The sequence below is a fragment of the Chaetura pelagica genome, unplaced genomic scaffold (assembly GCF_000747805.2).
Source record: "Chaetura pelagica isolate M959 unplaced genomic scaffold, ChaPel_1.0 scaffold341, whole genome shotgun sequence".
In the NCBI taxonomy this organism is placed as follows: domain Eukaryota; kingdom Metazoa; phylum Chordata; class Aves; order Apodiformes; family Apodidae; genus Chaetura; species Chaetura pelagica.
The window spans coordinates 7,672-31,573 of record NW_009952151.1 but is presented as its reverse complement, the minus strand read 5'-3'; the positions used below and the strand labels follow the sequence as shown (position 1 = coordinate 31,573).

Below are 23,902 nucleotides of genomic sequence, written 5' to 3'. Positions count from 1 at the left end.
TTCCTGCTGGATGTGCCTGGAAGCTCCTTCCAAAAAAAAGCAATTTTTCTTGTTAATGGGGGAGCTTCTGTAGGTGAAGGCATCTCCATTTTCAATAATTCCAGAAAACTGACAAGTGACTCTGTGGTAAATATGAATTACGTGCTCAGATGAAGCAGCAGATGAAAGATGATCTGTTAGAAGCAAGCTAAAAATCAATGTTTGGCTGGGAGTACTCTTTGTCTAGCCTGCAAATGTGCTAGGTAATTAAGAAAACAAAACTTCCTATCTAACTGGTATCACTTCTCTTGCTACCTTTTTCCAATCTCCACTTAGCTTTGCTTTTCTAAGTATATGGTAGGAAAAGTTGTCTCCTTCAGTGGATCTTATTATTATTATGGCTATAAACAAAAAGTATAATGACAGTGCTTTGTGGAGGCTTGTTTCTATACATATTCTGACTAAGCTCATATTTTAAGCTTTCCAAAAAGTATCTCTTTGAAACTAGATCTTCAGATCAGAGATATCCAGACATCCCATCCCAGGTGTCCAGCTTTTCTCTTTAAGTTGAGGATTTGAAGATATAGCTCAAATTTAAAAAATATATGTTGACTTTACTCCTGTATCTCTATTAGTCTTAACAGATTAAAAATGCACTCTATACATAAGATGTGGATCAGAAAGATATCTTAAGGTGCTTATGGCTGGGAAAGGATAAGTTAACACAAGGTGAGAGGTTTTAGTATTAGTTGGGCATATTCAACTTAGCTCCTGGCTTCAGGATTCCTCTAAAACAATCAAAAAGATACCTCTGTTTTGACCCTCACCAAAAGCTGTTCTCATCGCTACCCTTTTGGTGAGTTAATTCCATTCTACTTCTGGCATCAAGGTTTAATAGAAATTAGTGACACTTCAGCATAAAGCCAAGAGGTATTAAATCTTCTGATCTGCTCTGGCCGGGTGTCAGGATGGTTGGGATGCAGGCAAACTCCAACATGCAGAGAGAGATGAAGGGAGCACTGGCCTTGCTGGCACCACTGGAGATAGGGACAGACCAAAAGACTGTGGTCTTCAGGGATGGGAGCAGAGTTTGTGAAATGAATTCCAGGGGTAGTAACTGCAGAGAGGGGCTGGGCAGTTTTTTGTCTCCTCTGGTGCTGAAAAAAGCCCCTGTGATTCTATGAAAAAAATGTGACCTCCATCCTGGAGGGTAAATGAGATGTTTTTGTTTTGAAGCTTTGCTTTCCTGGTTGCCTCCTTGTAATTTACGGAGCTGCTGCTGGAGAAGGAAAATCACAGTAATATTCCATGTTGTTTTTTAAACAAAAGAGAGAAAAAAAATCTAAAAAAGTAAGTGAGGGCTATAATTGTGCAGATAAGGGACATTGCAATAACAGTATGAAGAGCAGTTGATTTATGAAATTCATGTACTTTAGTTTCTAATTATGCAATTGGCATAGTGCTGTATTGATGGTTTCCCTCCAGCCAAAATTGTAGCAGATCCCTGCAGTTTTCTGGGAGGCAGTCACAGAATCATTGGGATGGCTGTTTTAGCCTTTGTACTTGGCTCAAAATCACTGTCTTAGGTAGTGCTGTAGGGCAGATTTTCTTTCAGATCCACTTGTTGTAAGGACAGAGAGGTGACTAAAACACAAACAAAACCCAAGAGGTTGGAAGGGAACCTGCTGATCAAAATGTGCTGAGAACTAATGAGCTGAGGTAGGGCGAGTGCTTTCATGTGCCTCTGCTCAACTGGAAGTGACTGAAGTGGAGGAAACAAAATTGCTGCAACATGTAAAACATTTCCAAGAAGATCTTAGCTGAGAATAAAAAGGTATTGATGAAAAACTAACAGCAGTGGTGTCTCCCAAGCTATCACTTTAGGACATTGTGTTCTCTCTCCTCCATGGTGTGTAAGTTAATGAATAATTCGTGACCAACATGAGAATGTCTGGGAAGGGGAGAACTGGGATTGCTGAGTGAGATGAGGGGGAAGTAGCCTCTGTGGGGTGTCTCCTTCCCCAGAGAAAGTTCCTTTCTTTTTGGCTTTTCCTGGTACTTTACTGGAGAGGAGAGGCAATACTGCAGGATGTTAAATCTGAATAATAGAAATTTACTTGTGGATGGTGCAAACAGTAAAAAAAATAAATCATAATTCAACTGTATTGAGAACAGCAGGAAGGCACAGAGACAGTCTCTTTGCAAAGGCAGGGTGCAAGTTTAAGGTTGACAGCCTACTGTCCTTTAAAGTCAACTGGGCAAACATCTTAGAATTGATAGTTTCTTGGTGCTTACTAGCACACTTCAGGTATTCACAGGAATGGTCTGGGCAGGTAGAGGTTGGAGAAAGGTCACAACTTGGCTGAGACACACTTACTTGAGTGTGGTTTGTGTTTTGGTTTTGTCTGTAATTGAAGGGGAGAGTGATAGAGAAGTAAAAAGCCATAGTAAGCACACACATTTCTGTATGTTCCTGTAAAGGAGCAGGAGCACTTTTGGCTTGTTTAACGACTTGTGTCATAGAATCATAGAACCATTAAGATTGGAAGGGACCTTAAAGACCATCAAGTTCCAACCCCCCTGCCATGAGCAGGGAACGCAACCACTAGATCAGGTTGCACAAAACCTCTTCCAGCCTGGCCTTAAAAACCTCCAGGGATGGGGCATCAACAACCTCCCTGGGCAACCTGTTCCAGTTCCTCACCACCCTTATAGTGAAGAATTTCTTCCTAATATCTGACCTAAATCTCCCCTCTCTCAGTTTAAAACCATTACCCCTTGTCTTATCCCTATCTTCTCTGATGAAAAACCCCTCACCAGCTTTCCTGTAGGCCCCTTCAGGCACTGGAAGGTGCTATAAGGTCTTCCTGGAGCCTTCTCTTCTCCAGGCTGAACAGCCCCAATTCTCTTAGCCTGTCTTCATGGCAGAGCTGCTCCAGGCCTTTGGTCATCTTGGTGGCCCTTCTCTGGGCCCTCTCCAACAGCTCCATATCTTTCCTGTGCTGAGGGCACCAGAACTGTACACAGTATTCCAGGTGGGGTCTCACCAGAGCAGGGTAGAGAGGCAGAATCCCCTCCCTGGCCCTGCTGGCCACACTTATTTTGATGCAGCCCAGGATGCAGTTGCTCTCTGGGCTCCAGCACACACTGGCAGCTCATGTCGAGCTTCTCATCCACAACCACCCCCAAGTCCTTCTCCAGCCATTCTCCCCCCAGCCTGCATTTGTGCCTGGGGTTGTGCTGACCCAGGTACAGAACCTTACACTTGGCCTTGTTGAACTTGATGAGGTTGGCACTGGCCCACCTCTCCAGCCTGTCAAGGTCCCTCTGGATGGCATCCCTTCCCTCTAGGGTGTCAACCCCACCACACAGGTTGGTATCATCAGCAAACTTCCTGAGGATACACTCAATCCCACTGTCCATGTCTCCAACAAAGATGTTAAACAGCACTGGTCCCAGTACTGACCCCTGGGGGACACCACTCATCACCTGCCTCCATTTGGACATTGAGCCATTGACCACAACTCTCTGGGTGTGGCCATCCAGACAATCTCTTATCCACCAGGTGGTCCATCTGTCCCCACAGTTTTACCAATACAGCTGTTCTGTAGGTGAAGTGGGATGCAGAAAACAGACACACACACACACACCCAGGAAGGCTTTTGGTGGCTGTGCCTTGATAATGACTGTGTTTCTGGCATCCCACAGCATCTGAGCAGGAAAACTCATTGTCCGTGTTCAGACGGAGAACGGAGTGAAGGCTGGAAGAACATGAGAAGGAGTCAGAACATGGAAGCTTTTTCCATACACAGATTAAATCAACTTTTAAATGCATAAGACATGAAGTCCTTGAAAACAAGCTCAAAGCTGGCTTGTTCTTAAGGAAATGTATCAAACAGGCTCTGGATAAAAGCACCGTGACCAATGTTGGGCTTGCCAAGAAGGCAAAGGTAGAGAGAGCTCACATTTAAATGTGCTTTTAAAATTAGATTATGATTTAAATCTGAATTTTTAGATGCAAAGAAATGAACTTGCTATAATATGAACAAATTGCCTTACTTTAGACAATTTTTAATGTACTCAGACATCACAGTAGCAATGTGCAGTCACACCGCTTGATTCAGCTTCAAGTTCATTGTGGTTCTTCAGCAGAAAGCTCAGAAAAAAAAAACCTGTAGGAGTAATATTTCTCCAAGGCTACAGCCAGAAATGTCAAACAACTGCACTATTTTTAAAAATAACAGAAGTAATTGTGGAGGAGGATAAAGTACCTACTTTAGACATGAGGAAAATACTACATTATTATCAAAAAATAGCTTCTATTTTGAAGTTTAAATGTTTCATCTTCATTGTTTCTTACATCATTATCTGGATCTTCAAAAACAAAGCATTATTGTCATAGTAAAGCCTAAGAGCAATCAAATTATCAACTTAGTAGCCAGCCTTTCTTCTTCCAAAATTGGAAGCCCTCTTTCTTCAAAGAAGGTTGAATCTCAGATGCTTAAGTGTGCTTCCTTCACAGTTCTGTGTGTTGAACATGGTCTCAAGCTTCTCTGTGGTGGTTTTTGCCATTGTTACGGATGGTTTTTCAGACAGAGAACCTAAAAGGGGTAGGAATGGAACCCAGATGGGAGTATTATTCTAGTTCCCAAATGACAGGAGGAGCTGAAATAGTTCACCAGATCACTTTTTCAGTGTCCTGAAACCTTAGTCATATTCAAAAGGTGAAAGTGTAATTTGAGGACTAAGTTGTTGTTATTCACCATATAAATATGTCTAGCAAGTTTAGCATGAGCCCAAACTGGGCCATGGGTGTGCTTGTCTGTTAGCTGGCAAGGTGTGTTTATCCTCCCTTGCTTACCTGACTCCATGGATAGTTACAAAGAGTCTGTTAGTCTGAAGTACTGCACTGCATCTTTTTTTGCTGTCTGTTGCCCTTGGATCAGGGTCAGAGACAAGTCTGTGCACTTCGGTGAGCACTGCAGTGGTTTCTGAGCCAGCTGCCTGATTGAGCTACAAGAAATGGAGAGGGAGAGAGAGACACTCATCTGGGCTCTTCAGTCTTAATGCTGTCCTAAAAATGTGTGCTTTGTTCATCATGCAGTGCATCCCAAGAAGTTTTGTTCCATGAGAACAGGTCTGTGACAGTCTTTTGAAATGTGCTGTAGCTGCTTCTGTGAGCCTCAAAGATGTGGGATAGGAGGCAGTCCTCAAAACTGTATGAGCATAAGGTTGGGAAAAAAAAAATATTCTGTGGAGATTGGCTCTTAAAATCTCCTCTTAAAAACCTGTAGGCATCGATTTTTGATTCCCAGTCAAGGTGAGGGGCTCACTAAAACTCTGTGGGGGTAGGAAGTCACATTAGTCCTCAGAGTACATTTCCAGCAATTTAAATTACCTGAACATTTTTTTATTATTACAGATGATTCTTGATCTCTCTGTTTTTTACTTTCATGGATTTCAGTCATAATGTAACATGGATTGATTTCTGTCCCTGAGAGCTAATGACAGACCCAGTTTCTTTGAAATGCTCACAGTGGTTACACTGTGTGTCTCATGCAAAGCCAAAAGACTTACTATCCAGCATAAAGCTGGCACCTAGATAGAGAGGTCAAAGCCAAATCTCTTTGGCTTCCTGGTGATTTGAAATCCAATGAAATTATTAAGATATAATAAGTGAATTAAATAAGTGAATAAGTGTACCTAAATAATAAAAAAAAACTGTGATCCTACGCAGTGAATTTTATGTTCTTCTGATTCAGAACTATTTCAATGAAGCCCTTGTTCCCCAGTGGAGGCTAAGTGGGTTGATGCAAGATTCTGGGTGCTTCCTCTTTCATTGTCCTCATCTTCATTCTGCTCAGCACCTGGGGGGTCAGGGGCTCAGTGAGAGATTGCTGGCTAATAATGTATGACTGGTACCAAAAAGCATTTATCTGAGCAGAGCATTTGAAAATCAAGTCAGATTCTCTCTAGCAACCTGTAGTTTTTTGTTTGGTTGGTTTTTGTGTTGTGTTTTGTTTTGTTTGTCTATTTTTTTGTAGATTGAGTGACATTGCATTATGTTGTTGGACAAGTTTGTGCTGATGTTTTGGTCTTGTCAATGGGTCGATGGACATATTTTGGAAGTCACTTCCTTTGTGTCGTGTATAGGCTGGACTTAATGTCTTAAAAGTCTTTTCCAGCCTTGATGATTCTGTGTCTTTTTGTTCTTCTCAGCCTGCTCTGGAGCAGAGCTGTCAGTAGAGGCATCCCACAGAGCTCCCAAGCTGGCATCCCTTTCCATTCTCCTTGCTAGGATCGTGGTTCACCTGTGCCTTTTTGCTCACAGCCCACCATGGATGTTCTCTGAATCTCTTTCTGTCTCAGGTTGGCGTCTTCAGTCTGTGAACTGAGAAATGTATTACACACAGAGTACACCATCTGTATGTTCTGATTTAAAGAGTTACTCTGGTGTGGATGAGTGTCAGAGGGGGTCTTTGGGTCTTAATATGCAAATGAAGTGCAACTCAAGCCATAAAAGATTCAAAGTATTCATCTTATCTTAAAGATATTTTTAAACCAGCAGCACACACAGTGTGTTGTAGCAGAACGGAGGTTGAATCCGTTTTGACCACTAGGTAGTAGGAAATGCATGGAGAGATGTTTTTCCTGATAATCCACAAAATCCTTTTGCAAGGCAATTATTAGTTGCAAAAGGGACAATGAATTGCTTTCCCTAACTCACAAATCATTGTTTGTGTGTCAATAACACACTGTTTTTATACTTGCCTTAATCAGTTCTGCAAAGTACGTTGTGCCAGTTTTCACTCTGTGGATACCTTGGATATATGTCACAGCCAGAAATGCCAGTGCCACTCCGGTGTAACTACATGTTCTCATTTTTATTGTTTCCAGGTTTATTCCGATTTATAGGGGACCAAGTCACACGTACAAGATACAAAGGCTGACAGAATCCACCTGTTACTCGTTCAGAATACAGGCAGTCAATGATGCTGGGGAGGGACCTTTTTCAGAAATATGTACCTTCTGCACAACTAAGTCAGTCCCCCCTGCAATCAAAGGTATGGAACAGATTTTATTTTTCTCATGTACAGAAGTGATATAATTAAGTAATTGGTAAATATGCAGTGAGTTTGTAAAGGTTAAGTATTCTATGAAAAATCAGTCTGTGCTGCTTGTATGTTTCTGTGAATTGTGAAGTGACCTTATGGGGGGAAGCTAAATTATCACCAAAAAAAACCAACAAAACACAACATATAAACAATATAAATATTATACCAATCACTGTTGTTATATATAAACTGTTAAAATGATGCAGCTAACAATAAAGTCTCCCAGGGGATTGCTCTGGGTTACTGCAACCCTTCCATAAGTGCCCTTCTGCCTTAAGAATATATGTGTACATACCACTGTAAAGTTGCATGTTGTTTTATGTTGTGTAGCTGATGTTCAGCTTTATTTTTACTTTGATCTCTGAAGTTAACAATTTTCTTCCACATGCATAAAGTGTTAGATTCTTTATCTTGCTTCTCATGTGTTCCCCTAGAAGAACAAAAGGCCTAATTAAATTAAGTTTTCTAGTGAAACATCTTTTACTGTGTGTAAATTTTGACCTGAAGAATTTTGCTCCATCCTTCCAAGGAAGGAAAGGCAAAGGCAATAGATTCACTATCTTGGCTGTCAGATGAGCTGAGCTGAAATCAGATGCACCTTTTATTCCTGTATGCCTAAAACTCCTCTCTCAAGCAGCACCATTTACTGAATGAAGCAGCAGCTATTGGTTGTCAGAGGGGTTTTGCTCCCTTGGCTGCATTTAAAATCTGGTTTTGATGGTTTCCACTCCATTCGTGGTGAAAGGTTTAGAGAAGGGAAAACACTACTGAGGTATAAGTTACCTGGTCCCTAGTTTTGCTGCTCAGTCACCCCCAGGAAAAACAGGACTCTCGAGCACAGGGAGAACACTGGGAGATTGGTCACTAAAATCAGTGTATGTGAGAATCCCACCTTCATTTCTACCTGGATCTGGATATTCTTGACTTTGGAATTTCCTTCAGGGCTGTTTCTGGGAGAAGATATCTGTATGTGATTGATATAAAGTTCAAGGATTAATACCCAGCAGAGACTTGTGAGGTATGGTACCCAGCAAAGCTAAGGGAGCCGGTGCTAGATCAGCCTGGCTGGCACAAGTGCTGGTAGCAGGGAGGATGTGCTTCACAGCTTTAGCATCTGCAAGTTGGCAAAGAACCAAGCGAGAAGATGGCTAAAGAAAAACAGAATAACTCAAATGCCACCAGGTCTCAGTTTGTCAACAACCTAGAACAGAAAATCAAAGGAGCAACAACAGTGTGAGCATCAGCTCAGCAGAGTTTCTCCTGGCCAGTTCCATAGGGGACAGCATCTGAGACCCACGAGAAACCTGCTGTGCACCCAGCGGGCAGCAGGAGCAGGGTTTCTCAAGCCAGGTGGGACCTGGCAACATCGTATTGATGTATATACATAAACAAGTATATATTTTTAAAAGTATATTTTTCATATATTAAAAGTATATATATTTTTAAATAGTCTTATAGATATTATAATTATATACATAGCATGTTTTATTTCAATATGTAGAAGATATATTAAATACTTTTAATACAAAAGGATACATTTCATTTATAAAAATATGTAGACTAAAATATATGAAATAGATTTAAAACCTGGATCAAGACTGAGAGCAGGCCCATTTCTAGCACTCTGAATTAAATTTTAAATCCAGTGTGACCCAATATATACCATATGAGAAAACCTCCAGCAAATTTAATTCTCTTGGCAAAGCAAAGCAAACCCTCCCCACGCTGCGGCTGAAGGAAAATCTCTTTTTGATCTTTAGGTTTCTCTAATGCTTTTAAAATCAGAGATATATATTTTTTTTAAATTAGAGATGTTAGGATTGGGAGGTATGGGGATATTTTTTCTGCTCCTTGCCTGGGCACAGATGCTGAGTCCGTGTTTCTGTTTCTTGCCTTAGCTGCCCAAAGTGGCTGAAACCAGCCAAGGGATGCTGGGCTGCACCATAGTCACAATTTCACTTTTTTTTTTTGATAGAAAACCATTTTATTAAATTCAGCTTTCACCTAGGTTCTTGTTTTGAACTTCCTGCTTGCCTAGTTAGTTCTTGTTAAGTATGACTCATCCCCTGGACTGAATATCAAGCAGTGAAGACATGGTGCAAACAGAAGGGTTGAGTGTGGGCTGGGACCACAGGTATGTTATAAAAATCTGGCTGTAATGGAGAAAAGGGCACAACAAAAGCTGTGTTAGTGAACGCTGCCACGGGGAGGTAATGCAGTAGGAAAAGAGATGTGTTGAGGCAAAATGATGGTGCTGATTCTCATCTGTGTTTGGAGCAAAAACAGGGAATGTATGTAGTAAATTTAGTACAGTTTTTCGTGTATCAGAAGCACATGGTTTTTCTCCTCATAATATCCTAGTTATTCAGTGACGCCAACACTAAAATAGCGTTATTGTTAATGGCAGTGTTTGTGTCAGAAAAATGTACATGTATCAGAGTGAGGGATGGAAGGAGGAGGGAAAATAATTGAGAACATTGTTGTCAGCTGAGATGAAGGCATCTATTATCAGTCCCTCAACACAGGCAGATGTGCAGAGAGAAGCAAATAGGTATTGATTACATTTGGGTCTGCAAGTGATTCATGTGTTCCTCTTGGGTGGTAACGAATTAGTCTGAAATTCATGTAATGCATGCAGCAGCAGCAGCATTGGGTTCTTTGATAGACTCTCCTGTTTGTTTCCTTAGGGCTGGGAATCTGTATTGCCTTTAACAAGCTCATGTCCTTGCACGTGCACACATTAGCCACTCGGGTGAAGTGTTTAGTGCTTTGCTTCTCCCAGTTTCATGTTTTAGCCATGTGCTCACTTACTCTGCCTGGTGACGAGGTCGGTGGCCGCGGATGCTGGCGCAGTTGTTTTGATGCCTTCCAGTGGCAGCTGCTCAGTTGTACAGAGAACCTGCTGAGAGAACCTGCTGCTGGGCTCTGCTGGGCTCACCCCTGAGCTGCCCATCGGGCACCATGTGGCAGCCGGGGAGAGATCCTTTCCTGAGGACAATGGCATTGCAGCAGCTGACAAAATCCCATTTCTTAGAGTTCTAGTGAAAGCACTAACCTAAGCCTGGCTGGAAACAGCAGGGCTGATCATCTGGATGTTCAGGCTCCGGATTAGATAAGAGTCCAAGTCTTTAGAATTATGCCTGTACTTTTGCTTCCCAGGCTGGAGTTAATCTCTAATACAGAGGGTGATTTAGCTTCCCTTCGCACATTCCTTCTGTTTTTCCTGAATGAAACACTTGACACGTAGCACAAGAGGAACAGGCAGGCGTCTCTGCTGGCACAGGTGTTTGCTCAGAACTTCACAAAATTGCTACTTTTATTAATGCCACTGTAACTCATGCGTTGGCTTCTGCTTTGAAAAGATCAGTGCACAGCATTGCAATTGAATTTTGAAAGTTCAAAGTGGTTTATATCATCCACTCCCCCTTTCTAGCAGCTCACACAGCTGACAGATGAGAAATGCTCTAACAGCTCTGCAGAAGTGATCTGGGTCCTACAGTACATTTCTTTGGAGCTTATTAATCAGCTCTAAATGTCACCCAGTTTTCTGTGGGTACTGTTTGTTATTGTTTAATACCACAAGAATCCTGAATTGTTTCATCAGCTAAGACTGTCCTAAAATAAATGTGACTGAATGACTTAAAATTCCAGCTTCAGTTTGACTTCTTTGGTCCATTGGTGATAACAATTTGATTTTTGGCCACATAAATACGGTACAGATTGTGTGCCTGGTGATGTCCTGAAGTTCTCTTTTAAAACTGTTCTCTTGTATATTACAGTGTACATAAAATGAAGAAGATTTCAATGCAATCTTTATATTAAATGTTAATGCATTTGATTTTATTGTAGCCCCTCGAGTGACACAGTTGGGAGGAAACGCCTGTGAAATTACCTGGGAAACTGTCCCACCTATGAAGGGGGATCCTGTTGGTTACGTTCTGCAGGTACTGGTTGGAAGAGAATCAGAATACAAGCAGGTAGGAAAATGGTCTCATTTTGATATTGCTAAATTGATGGTATAATGGAAAAGGGTTTGAACATTGGCTGTGCTGCTCCTTTGTACTGTATTGAATTACATGCTACGGTGATGCGTCATGGACTTTGGTAGAGGCTGAGTCCAAATTAAGGGCTGTAATATGTTGTTTGCTTCCCAGAGGGAGGATATAGAACATCATTATCTTATTGGAGTGATTTGCTCTCTGTCCATAGCTAATCACTATGTCTGAATGAACTAATCTTTGGAAAGTTATAATCCTGTCCACCCATGTGTTCTTCTGAAGTGCCTGGGTCTAACTGTTGTCTGAAGGTGAAGTAGGTAGATTATCCTCATTCACTAAGCCAATTTGAGGACCTAACATCAAGGATTTCAGTCAAGTACACAACTTTTATTGGGTTGTTTTCAGCCTGTTCCCATTCCTGTCTAAGGTTTCGATGCGTGGGTGAGCAAATTCTGTATATCAGCTGCCCCATAGAAGCTTGTATCTGTACTTGCACCATGAAAACACAGTGAATGAAGTATAGCTGATCCTTCTAGCCTTGTCTATCTTCATTAGGGATCACAAGTGGGTATTTCCCCAGAGCACCCAAAACGGAACAACTTGTTTGCAGCTAAATCTTTTATTTCATCTATCACACCTCTGGCTGTGTGATTTTCAGTGCACTTCATCTGTTCCCTGTCTTCCCCCTGTTCTTTCTTTCATTGTCATACAGATTTCACGTAAGTCCAAATTAGGGAATGAGATATGTTAAACCTTAAATTCTTAAAAATGTGAATAAGGTAGTACTTTGCTGCTGTTGTTGCTCCACTTTGGTCTACTTTTCAGTGTTACTGCAAATTATCTAGTTATCCAAAATAACATAAATAAATGCAAGACATCTCATGTGGGAGCTAAAGATTCAGAAGCCTAACTATTGTTTTTGTCAGGAAACATTTTTGGTGCTGGTACAGGTAATAAAACCTCCATGTACTGTGTCAGCCTCAAAATGTCAGTGGTAAGTGGATAAGTGGACCTATTTTGCTGTTTCCTGATTTACAAAGTAGCCTTGATTTATAACCTCCATGGACAGCTTTAGTAAGGATAGCTTCAGTGCTTCAATGTTCTGGGTATCCTTGGGGAGAACTGGGCACGGCTTCGTGTCCCTTTAAAGCAGGTGATGGCTTAATATTTGCAGTTAAGAAATTGTGTGTGGAAGAGCCCGGCATTAAGGCAGGTTAAAAAGTACCTTTGGGGTCTTATGTTGAAGATCTTAATTTCTCTAGGTTAACGGTTTGACTTGGTGATCTTAAAGGTGTCTTCCAACTACAATAATTCTATGATTCTCATGAAGCATGACCCTGCTGAGAGGTGTTTTGTTTGAGTTTTCACAAGCTCTGGACTGGAACACTCAAAGCTGATGGTGACTTCTGTAGTTGGGCTGGCTAATAACCAGCTGTGGAAAAAGAGGGAGAATTCCACTGTGTTATGGTCTCAGAAATCAGTTTTACCCATCCAGATTATTTATTTTCATCACAAATGTGGGATTTGTCTCAGCACTGGGGCACGTCACTGGCTGACTGTCCATTGGATGGACTGTTTTAGCTCCTGATAGACCACTTTGGTCTACTTTTCAGTGTTACTGCAAATTATCTAGTTATCCAAAATAACATAAATAAATGCAAGACATCTCATGTGGGAGCTAAAGATTCAGAAGCCTAACTATTGTTTTTGTCAGGAAACATTTTTGGTGCTGGTACAGGTAATAAAACCTCCATGTACTGTGTCAGCCTCAAAATGTCAGTGGTAAGTGGATAAGTGGACCTATTTTGCTGTTTCCTGATTTACAAAGTAGCCTTGATTTATAACCTCCATGGACAGCTTTAGTAAGGATAGCTTCAGTGCTTCAATGTTCTGGGTATCCTTGGGGAGAACTGGGCACGGCTTCGTGTCCCTTTAAAGCAGGTGATGGCTTAATATTTGCAGTTAAGAAATTGTGTGTGGAAGAGCCCGGCATTAAGGCAGGTTAAAAAGTACCTTTGGGGTCTTATGTTGAAGATCTTAATTTCTCTAGGTTAACGGTTTGACTTGGTGATCTTAAAGGTGTCTTCCAACTACAATAATTCTATGATTCTCATGAAGCATGACCCTGCTGAGAGGTGTTTTGTTTGAGTTTTCACAAGCTCTGGACTGGAACACTCAAAGCTGATGGTGACTTCTGTAGTTGGGCTGGCTAATAACCAGCTGTGGAAAAAGAGGGAGAATTCCACTGTGTTATGGTCTCAGAAATCAGTTTTACCCATCCAGATTATTTATTTTCATCACAAATGTGGGATTTGTCTCAGCACTGGGGCACGTCACTGGCTGACTGTCCATTGGATGGACTGTTTTAGCTCCTGATAGAAGAACAGAAGATAAAATACATCAAGTTCTTTCATTGATTTTCTGGCTAATGGATTTAGCATGCATGTGATCACTTCCTACTCTTTAGCTGAAAAGCAATTTTAATGATATGTTAATTACTTTTTAAGTGCAAGTCCTAAATTGACTCCTAAATCTGTTTTGTTCCCTGTAAGTGATATATATATATTGCATATGTATCTCAAGGGGCATATTATATTAGAAACGTTTTGCAAATTGTTTTGAAGGCTTGCCTGAAAATCTACAGTCTTTTTCATTTGTGCAATCTTTCTCACACCCATGAGAAAGAGCAGTGTCTTTAGTGACTGGAGTTTCTGTAGCAATCACTGGTACATCTTGCAAGAACCAGGGACAGTATAGCTGGATAAAAAGGAGAAAAATAGCTGCATGAAATAGTTTGTCCCACTAGCTTGGAAATAAATGCAACAAATTGCTATTTCAAGCTTTTTATGGGCTGAGCAGGAGTTCCCATCACATGTAGTGTTGCTCATCCTCAGGTGCTTCCACCTTCATTCACCCTCCAGGACACAGTTCTCTCTGTTCCGTGGCAGGTTTTACACCAGCCCAAGAACATGAGAAGAGTTTCATAGAATAAAAATCCACTTTTAAAATGGCCTTAAAATTGAAACCTTTCAAGTAATGCACATATAAAGCTGTTTCTCTGTTACAAGGCTGTAATGCTGTCAACAGATCACCTTGTTTACAGCAGTTTAAAGGCAAGACCTTGAACAGTTTTAACTAGGAAAACCTTAACAAATTCAAGGAACTGCATCTCCCTGTCTAGTCTCAGTGACCAAAATCTCTTCATTTTATGATAAAGCCCTAATTCTTGCTTTCAGTGTTTAGATGAGTAAAAGCTTAGGAGTGTAACTTCATGTGCAAATATCTCCTGGAGCAGAACAAACCAATTAAAAGGTAAAGCATTTCCAGGCATTACCACCTGTAGTAGTGACTGCATGGCAGAAATCAAGATGATGCACATCAATCTACTTTTTCTTTAGGCAATAGAAGAATGTTTTATATATTTATGTGTTTCTCCCCCAGGAGATTTTTACAAAGATACTGTTATTCTGACAAACATATTAGGAAGATGACAATATGCTTTTTGTGGCTGAGCAGTCATACTGCATTAAATATTTTAAACTGGTGTGATGTTGTCCTAGTAGCAAGGATGTTCTGTGCTTTACGTAGTAGATTTTAGTCTTTTCATCCAAATAAAAGCTTGGAAGAGGAAGATGCTGTCATTGTGGAAACTGAATTAGAACTTTATGATGAGTGTGTTTGTCAATAACAGTTTACCTCCCTAAAAAGCGTGTTAAAGTACCAGATACTCCTTTTTTTGTTTCTTAAGCAATGTGTTCCTCTTTCTGTATTTGTGTGCTGTATCTATTTGGATACTTCAAAAAGCAAGGGCATTATGACATTACAGGGTTTTTTAGGAAATCAGATTTTCCTTATTTATGAATCAAGATGAAAATCATGGCAGATTGCAGGAATTGGTGGCCCAGGTCTGTCTTTCCGTTTCTTGCAGTTTCATCTAGCAAAGCTTATTCAATTAGAACTTAGCTTTCAAGTGTGTTAAAATCGTCTCCATTTGCATAGCTTCAATCTGGAGCTCAGGGAACAGGCTGGATTGTGCAGCCAGGAACTGAACCTTGGGAGGACAGTCATAACACTCGGTTTTAGTTGAGGTGCTCTGGGGATCAAATCACGAGCTCTTCCTAAGTGCTATCCATGGGAAATGAGGGCTGAATTTTAAAGCTTCTTTTTCCTTAAATTGTTTGCCAGTGAGGCAAAATGTTCTGCCTTTGAAATTGCTGAGCGTTTTAGAGACAATGATGTTTCATCAGCTTCTGCCACAGCTTTTCTGGGAAAAAAACTGTCCCCAGATGCTTTCCAAAAGAAGAAAAGGTATGGGTAGGGTACACTGGGTGTGTGAAATCCCCCCAGCAATGCAGTGGAACCCCTGCTGGAGTCTGCACCAAGAGGTGGATGCCTGGGAGAATCTGGTTGGTCTTACCAAGCTCTAATTTTTGTTATTGGTTTTTCTTTGTTTCACAGTGTAGACACAGCATCTCTGAAGCACACTCGGTGCACTGTTAATTTGTGTAAGTCAGCAAAAAATGTTTTCCTTCTCTATTTAAGTAGCAAGCCAAAGGCCCTTCTACTGGTGGCGTGCCAAAATACAACATAACTACAGTCTGTGTTGGCATTTATTATTAGTGCTACTTGTCTTTAGCATTTTCTCTGCTTCCTGATGCCAGTTTTGTGTCACGAGACATTGTTAGAGGGTTTCAGTGCAGCTCACCTCACAGTAGGTGATCTGAGAGACTCTAATGTGCTTTGTTGAGGAGCCAAGGCTGTCCCCACAACTCCATAGGGTTGATGAGCATCTCAGCACTGGAGCAAGGGAAGCTCATTTTGAGTCTGGATAAAATAATAAGCCCAGACAGTTTCATAAAGAGAAGTATGTCAGATAAGTCAGAAGAAACTGAACCTTTTATGCTTTCTAAGTAGATTGAAATCTGCCTCTAGTTCTTGATCTTCCTCTCACCAAACAAAATAGGCCTTTATTCATTATTAAATACACTGGTCATTGCAGTGGGATGCAACAACCAGCTAAGGTTATCTTACACTTTCCAGTGTATCTCTTATAGGGCAATCATGGCTATCATTTTTATTATTTGGAAAAGATGGAGAGGGTTTGGAATTATTTAATGACACTGGTGAAATTGAGAAATACTTGCCCACAGGAGATCTCTGAGCTGTCTGACTTGATCAATAGGAGCAAATGCCATAAGAGGCTTCAGCAGCAGTTTATTACTGGTGATGATATTTTCATTGAGGGAGCCAGGCAAAAAGCTCATAATGTTTTTATTATATTGTCAGTTACCTAAGCAGGAAATATGTTTTTTGGAACTGAGAGTGGTAAATTGGGTAGCCACTTTACTTTGACTTGTTGGCCACAAAGCATAATGTGCTATATATAAAAAAACCATGCTGCTTTATACAGTCATATCTTGGGTTTAATGTTTGTTTAGCAAATTTAAAGACCGTGTCAGACTTAATTTTTTCTTCCTCTCTCTTGTGTATGGGAAGTCCATTCGTGGAGTGTAGCTATTTTCACAACTAAGCATTTAGCTTTGGGCTGAGGGCATCCTTCCTGGGCTTAGCCTGGTCCTACAGGTGGTCCTGCAGACAAACTGGGGCTGGAGCCAGGAGTCTCTCTCAGGTGCCCCCTGAGCCTGTTGGGGGGATGCAGAGGCTGCTGGCAGAAGTGAATGGTAATTAAGCACAACAATTTTTTTACATTTTACTGAGAAAGGACATAGATCCACTGGTGCTAAATACTCATCCAGCCAGTGAAAGCAGGACAGTGCCCACCACCTTCCTAGCTCTAGTGCTAGAAATGTGATGTCTTTATCACGAGTGAGTATTGGCACATGTATTCAGTGCACTTTTGATTGTTTCTCAGACTTGAGTCACACACTCTTCTCTCACTCAACTGCCTGGCTGTTTTCTGAGAAGTGCTGTTGACTACCTGGCTTGAGTGAACTCCATCATCTGTACCTATTAGACTGTAATGAAGATACAAGTCTTTGATTTAGCCAAACTTAGCCTCCAGTTACACTGGTATTCACCACCCTGACAGAAGAAAACAAGTAAAAAAGCTATTAACTGGGCAGGTTTTTTCGATGCAAAGACAGGTTGTACATATCCCATCCCTAGTAGTCTAATAAATGTAATTTCTGAAGACTAGATTATTATTTTTTTTATTAAAAGTCATTATTTCAATTTGACTGTGCTTATATTTTGTTTTAGAAGCTGTCATATTGGTTGCAAAGATTCAATTAAGTCAAAGGCATTTAAACTCTCCTGGTTATAAATTTTTAAAATTAAATTAATGATCACACAAGCACCAGAAAACATACCTTGTGTACAGTTGCTGTGTAAGGGTAGAGGCTTTGGGTTCTCATGTCTCAGACTCTAATGAAATGGGGGTTGGGTAAGTCTTCCACGTGAAGAAATCCTGACTCGAGTCCTATGGAAAGAGCACATCCTTTTTTAATTACTCACTGAGCCTACATTTACCTGCCAAATGCACACAGCTTTTCTTCACAAGATCATTGATCTTTGGGAGTAAGCTGAAGCATTAACCACCTACAGGCTGGAGCTGTTTCAGCCTTCACATTATCTCTCAGGGCTGCTGCAGCGCTTGCAGTTTTGTTTTCTCTGCAATTCCTGTATTGCTGTGACTTGCTGGCTCCTCCTTGGCGTTGGGGAGACAAGCAAAGATGGCAAGAAGGGCAACAGTGTGCAGAGCTGTGGTTAATCACAGAGATTTACACTGTGGATTTGTTGTAGTCCAGTCACTTGAGCAATGTCCTGTGAACACTGAGCTACTTTAGGAAGCTAAAATAATTTTGGTTAAACATTGCTGCTTGGTTTATGCCTTGAGGCCAAGAAACATGAGCCAGTTAAAGGACTTGTACTTGGTCTGGAAACTCAGAGCTACCATCATTCAAACTGTATTTGGAAAAACTGAGAGTTTAAAGGAAGGGGAGAGAATGAATGGAAGAAAAACCTTCATCTGTTGTCCTAGACCCTCTCAACAACTGTCTTTTTCACTGAGCAGTAAGTCTCAGGGGCAAGCATAGGCTGGAAAGCTGGATCCTTGAAGTGGTTTTTAGGTGAGCATATTTCTTTTTTTTTCTCCTGTATTTTTTAACTCCACAGGAAGTCCTCCATCAGCTCAGGTATGATTTCCTTCTTGTTACCCTGAGAGTGATGCTCTCAGTCTTCTGCTTCCTCAGCAGGGAGAAGGAAACCAGCTGAACAGGCAAAGGAAGGAGTATGTGAAGTTCAGGATTCCTTTCTTTTTTCCCAGCAGGCACAGGCACTTGAGCCTGACACGTTCTTCATTTCATAAAACACCACTTTCAACAACCCTCCATTGCATAAATGATTGACTACCTATTTGTTTTCAGAGCTCATCGATGTTTCCAGTGGTCTCTTCTCATTTAAGGCACAAAACTCTCTTACATTTCCAGTTCTCTCTCTTCTGTCTCCCGTGGTGACTCATGCTCTCTGAGTCATGCGGTTCTGACCTTCGATTCATGTAGATACGGGATGGGTTTAGATTGCAGAAGAACCAAACACAGTGCAGCCAAGCAGAGCTTTTTTTGTACCCTAATAATATTTTCTTGTTTACACCATTCTGAAAATGTAATTTCTGGCAAAAACTACTGACTCTTGAGAGACTTGTGAAGAAAGTACAGTAAAGTAGTATTTGTAACCAATTTTAAGATGATACAGCGAGTGTCTCCCTATAACTTTGATTTGCAGGTTTTCTTCTTTTTGGGCCAAACATGGTGCTTATGTCTTAGACATGTTTTAGGCATTTAGCCACATTTTAGGAGGAGAGAAATATGCTTGGAGTATTTCTCATGCCCACAAAAGATGAGTATGCCTTCTGGTTGTCTGAAGTCTTGCCTGCCTTTGTGTGCATTGATGCTATTGAACGCTCCTTACTGAGACCTCTCATGGTAGCCAGGGGAGGTCAGTCTCCTTTCCCTAGGAGCAAGCAACAGGACAAGAGGAAATGGCTGCAAGTTGCACTGGGCAGGTTTAAATTAGATATTAGAAGAAACTCCTTCATCCAAAGGATGATCAAACACTGGACCAGGCTTCCCAGAGAGGTGGTTGAATCACCATCCCTGGAGGTGCTGAAAAGACATGGAGATGTGTGAGGGACTTGACTCAGTAGAGTTAGGTTGACAGTTGATGTGTTCGGTTAATGGTTGGACTCAATTATCTTAAAGGTCTTTTCCAACCAGAACAATTCTGTCATGGTTGAACATCTCTTACATAGTCCTTCACATGCCTCAATCTTTCCAAAACCTGCACTGACCTAGAGAGTTCTTCCCTTGAGAGCTTCAGTGATGTTGCTTTGCAAGACTCGGACTTAACTTGCTGGCCGACATCCCTGCAACATGAAACGTTCCTGTGTTCCTAATGGTTTGATGCTGTGAGAGGAGGAGGTTGTCTTGCTCTTTGTATTTGACTCTGCTCACTGTTTTGTTTTGAAGGTGTACAAGGGAGAAGAGACCACATTCCACATCTCAGGCCTTCAAGTCAACACAGACTATCGGTTTCGCGTCTGCGTCTGCCGCCGGTGCTTGGATACCTCACAGGAACTGAGTGGACCTTTCAGCCCATCCGTTGCCTTTATGCTTCAGCGAAATGAGATCATGCTTGCAGGAGAAGTGGGAAGCACAGATGATCCTAAGATCAAGAGCATGATTGCTACTGATGAACAGTTTGCAGCCCTTATTGTTCTTGGCTTTGCAAGTTTGTCAATCATATTCGCCTGTATATTACAATACTTCTTTATGAAGTAGAGAATTCCATGGAAGTTTGAGATACAAATTTAACTAATGCTACGCATTATAATCCACACATTTATTCAGATATTCCTTTTTTTTTTTAATCCTTTTGTTCTACCATACATTTTATATACTTCTCTCGTTTTTACAGTTCTAGCTTGAAGAAAGATAAATCAGTGTTTTGATGCACCTTTTTGAAATTCAAAACTAGGAAGTGGTCAAACTGGAGAAAGACACAAACCAGACACCAAAAGCAAGACTTTTTTTCCTTCACAGTTAGTTTCAAAATTGTCACCAATTTGCCTTTTCAATGTTGTTTTTGGTTTTCTTCACTGAAGTTCTTACAGTCTCTTATTTTATCCTACTATTTAGGAAATTTTACTCATGAGTCACCTTTTTGTCTCTTCTTTTTCCTTCTAAACATTAGTCACGAGTGTGTAGTGGTAAGCCTAGAATACAGTGTTAGTCAACAGTACCAGGTTTTCCATGAACAGTATTAGTAGTGTTGCCTATTAATTATTCATTACATTTGCCCCAGGTTTTTTTAAGATGAAACATAAATTGTTACTTTTAACTGTTTAGTGCATTTAAATCGGAACAATATCCTGCAGTCAAAAAATCTTTTTAATTGTTATTTTTACACTTACAACACTATAAACTGCCTGTATGAGAAATCAAGTAACCAAACTGCATATAAATTGTGAAGCATTATAGTTGTTTTTTTTACCATTTTGATTCCTAGCAGTAATTTTAAGTAAGAGGGCATTGTGCAATAGTTAGTTATTCCCATGTTCAGCTATTTAAAAGCTGCTTTAACTTGTCTGTCACTGTATATAACTATTCCTGATCTAATGCTAGATATTATTCTGTTGTGTTCAGCCTGATTTATATGATTGGAGCTGGTGACAGCTTACTGCCTCTACTGAACTAGGTGAGATTTACTCTCAGTGTAAGCAAACTTTACTGTCAGTTGATTTTTTTAATTATTATTGTTGTTATTATTTGGAGGGGGAATCCATTTGATGGAACTTTTTTGGAGGTATCAGAAATGAGATCTGTTATTTTAAATATCTTAAATGGGTGCCGGTGCTGTTCTTACCACAGGGCTAATTGAAATAACTTGGTACATGGCAAAATTCAGACCAGAGTCCTGCTCTGATGGGAATGTCCCCCCTCCTTCTGCCTGCCCCTTCCAAGATACTCATTTTAATCCAACAAGATGCTAGGATTTTAACTCTTCAGTCATTGGATTATTTATATTAAGTCAACATTGTGCGAGTACCTCAGGGACATAAATGAGCTGGAGGTGCAAATAGATTCCAAAAGGGTGCAACAGACACAGTGTATTTCCCTGCCTCTTGTTTTTGTATATTTTTGCTACTTGGTTTGGCTTTTGTCCTGGCTATTTTGTGCTCTGTCTCCATCGTCTTAAGATTCAGTGTCCTGTACTAGCATCATATTCCCTTAACCAAAGTAATGGGGAAAAAACAACATTATTTTTGTTTTAGGTTTATTTATACTATATACTGCATACAGTACTTTAAATACCAATTACAGTGCAATCTTTTATTTATTGTAAAAAAAAATAAAAAATAAAAAGTGTACTTATGTACTAATCCCCCTCCCCCCTCCCTGTAGCATGTTATATTTTGTCTGTTTTATACTGTTGTACTTTAGATCAACTTTTTACCTGGCAGCATTCCTAGTATTAATAATCTTCTTACATTTTCTTGTCTTTTTGAAGATGGGAGCATCTAGTACATTAAATGCCAAAAAAACCCCCATTATCAGTGATTGAAACGTTTACATGTATCCAAAAACATAATCATCTCTGGAAAGAAAGTGCTAAGATCAATGAATTATTCTGTGTGCCTCTCTAGATGTAGCAAATATTAGAAATGTTCTGTATTTTGTTATTGACTATAATTAGTTTAATTTAGCCTTGCAAACTAATGGCATTGAGCTAAATATATCTATTTTTTTTGTTCTTGCCAAAGTCATGGCTTGTAAAATTTATTTACATCTTATTTAAATTTATTTGTGATACGAAACTTTGTGACCTTGCATCTGTATTTTGTGAGCAAAGCATATGCAGCTGTCTTCAATGGAGGAGAAAAGAGTGTAATTTAAAAAAAACAAAAACAAAAAACCAACACTGAAAAGTGGCTAGTTTGGAAACCCAGAAATTGGATTAGATTCCCTTTTTATTTTTTAACTGTTATTTCAGCAGTGCTGCTATGAAATCCAAGCTTGACACCTCTTTTTTTTTAAAAAAACCCAACACTTTAATTAAAAAAAAAAAAAAAACAACCCACCTTGCTTTATATGATTTCATCGATTTTGGGAGTTTGAAATACAAATGATACTAAAAGCAGGGAGCAGAAGTGTAGAGAAAAGCAATCAGTTACACTTGAAGCATTTCTGTCCTTGCTCCTTTGTTTAGTGCCCCTTACCATCCTGCTGAGGAGACCACCCAGCCCAGCCCTGAGGGTGTCAGCTCCAGGATTCTCCAGGAGGTGGGACAGGCTCTACATAAGTTAATTTGACATTATTTTAGTTTGTATATTCTGCCATAGTGATTTGTCATTCATACATTAGCAATCAGATCAAGCATCCCAGGTCTCACACCCTCCTGGTTTGATCTCCACCACCACCTTCCCTCTTCCCATCTTTATGCCTTTGGTCCAGCCGTGTCAGGCATCAAATCCAACCCGAGGGCTCTCTGCTCTGAAAGAAATGAAACAAAAAGGTAGAATGAAACACTAAATATTTAAAACCCTGAAGGAAGGAGACAGATGTTTTTATATTGTTCTGACTTTATGAACTTGAAATGTTTTCTAATCCTCTTTGTTTGCTCCAGTAGCTCAGTATTCAGTGTCATGACTGAAAGTGCCCTAACTGAATGTGTATGAACCTTTTTCTTGCACAGTTCTTTAAATTGAAAAAAAAATAAAATAATATTTTTACCTCACTATGGGAACATACATTCCAAGCTTTTCAACTTTAAAAAAAAAAAAGAATAATCATAAGTTTTCTTGTATTGTAAATTCTAGACTATTTCATATGCATTCTATTAAAACTGCCATATCAATTTTAATGTATAGATTTTGCAAATACTACACTATGTATGTAAGACGTAACTGTATCTGTAGTGTATATGTAATATATTTATGCCCAATAAATGTTTTAATTCTTTCTGATACTCCCAGGAGTTTTCTTAATTGAGTACAGCCTTTGTGTGGCCCCTTCCTTGCAGGTCAGGGGTGTTGCTGCAGCCTGATGCAGGACCCCCATATTTAACTCAGGGTGTTTCTGCTTCGTAATTGGAATTATTTTGTGTTCTTGGTGAAGTGTTTGCTGGTGCAGTGCAGCAGTTCATGGCATAACCTGTTCTTAGACTGAGCTAAATAGGCTGTAGGTGATGTTCAGCCAGGTCCTTACCTGTACCATGCACCTCAAGGCTGCTGGTGTTTTGACCTACCCATCATCCAGGTGAATGTCAAATTCCTTCTCAGGTGAGCTGGTTTTTGTAGCCCTCTGTTTCCTCATCTGGGGGGAACTGTGGTCCTTCCCTGGGGCTGCCTAGCCTGGGCAGGAGCAGTGAGCTCTGTCCTACACTTTCCTTCCCTTGCTGATGTACAGGGAGCAAAAGTGTTGAGCAATAATACTAGAGTCAACTTCCTCCTGTGATTTCATCACTCCCTTTAAATAGCTTGTGAGAAAATTTAAGGATGGTAAAAAACACCTGGGATTTGTTATCTCTTTGTAATGAATTAATCTGATATTTATGCATGTTTCTTGGCAAATATATTAATGTTTGTTTTTAAACAGTTTTTCATCCTCAAATGACTCCATAAAAACAGCATTTTTTTTGCTTACTTTTTTAACTATGGCAATTTGCAACATGAGTGGGGTTTTCCTAAGGAAATAGTCATTTTTTTACTTGGCTGCTCAGCACTTTTTTTTTATTTAAACAGTGCTTGCCTAAACAATCTCTTTTTGACAAAACTTTTCAAAGATGTCTGTG

At 40.2% G+C, this 23,902-nt stretch overlaps 1 protein-coding gene across 1 annotated transcript in view; it reads left to right on the top strand.

The window, feature by feature from the left end:
- Positions 1-21,096, top strand: part of FNDC3B (fibronectin type III domain containing 3B) — a 163,114-nt gene extending 142,018 nt beyond the window's left edge. The window contains exons 23-25 of the mRNA XM_010006566.1: positions 6,877-7,043; positions 10,944-11,071; positions 19,579-21,096. Coding sequence (XP_010004868.1) covers positions 6,877-7,043; positions 10,944-11,071; positions 19,579-19,890 — 607 coding nt within the window. The 3' untranslated portion in view covers positions 19,891-21,096. The remainder of the gene's footprint in view (positions 1-6,876; positions 7,044-10,943; positions 11,072-19,578) is intronic.
- The last annotated feature ends 2,806 nt before the right edge of the window (positions 21,097-23,902 follow it).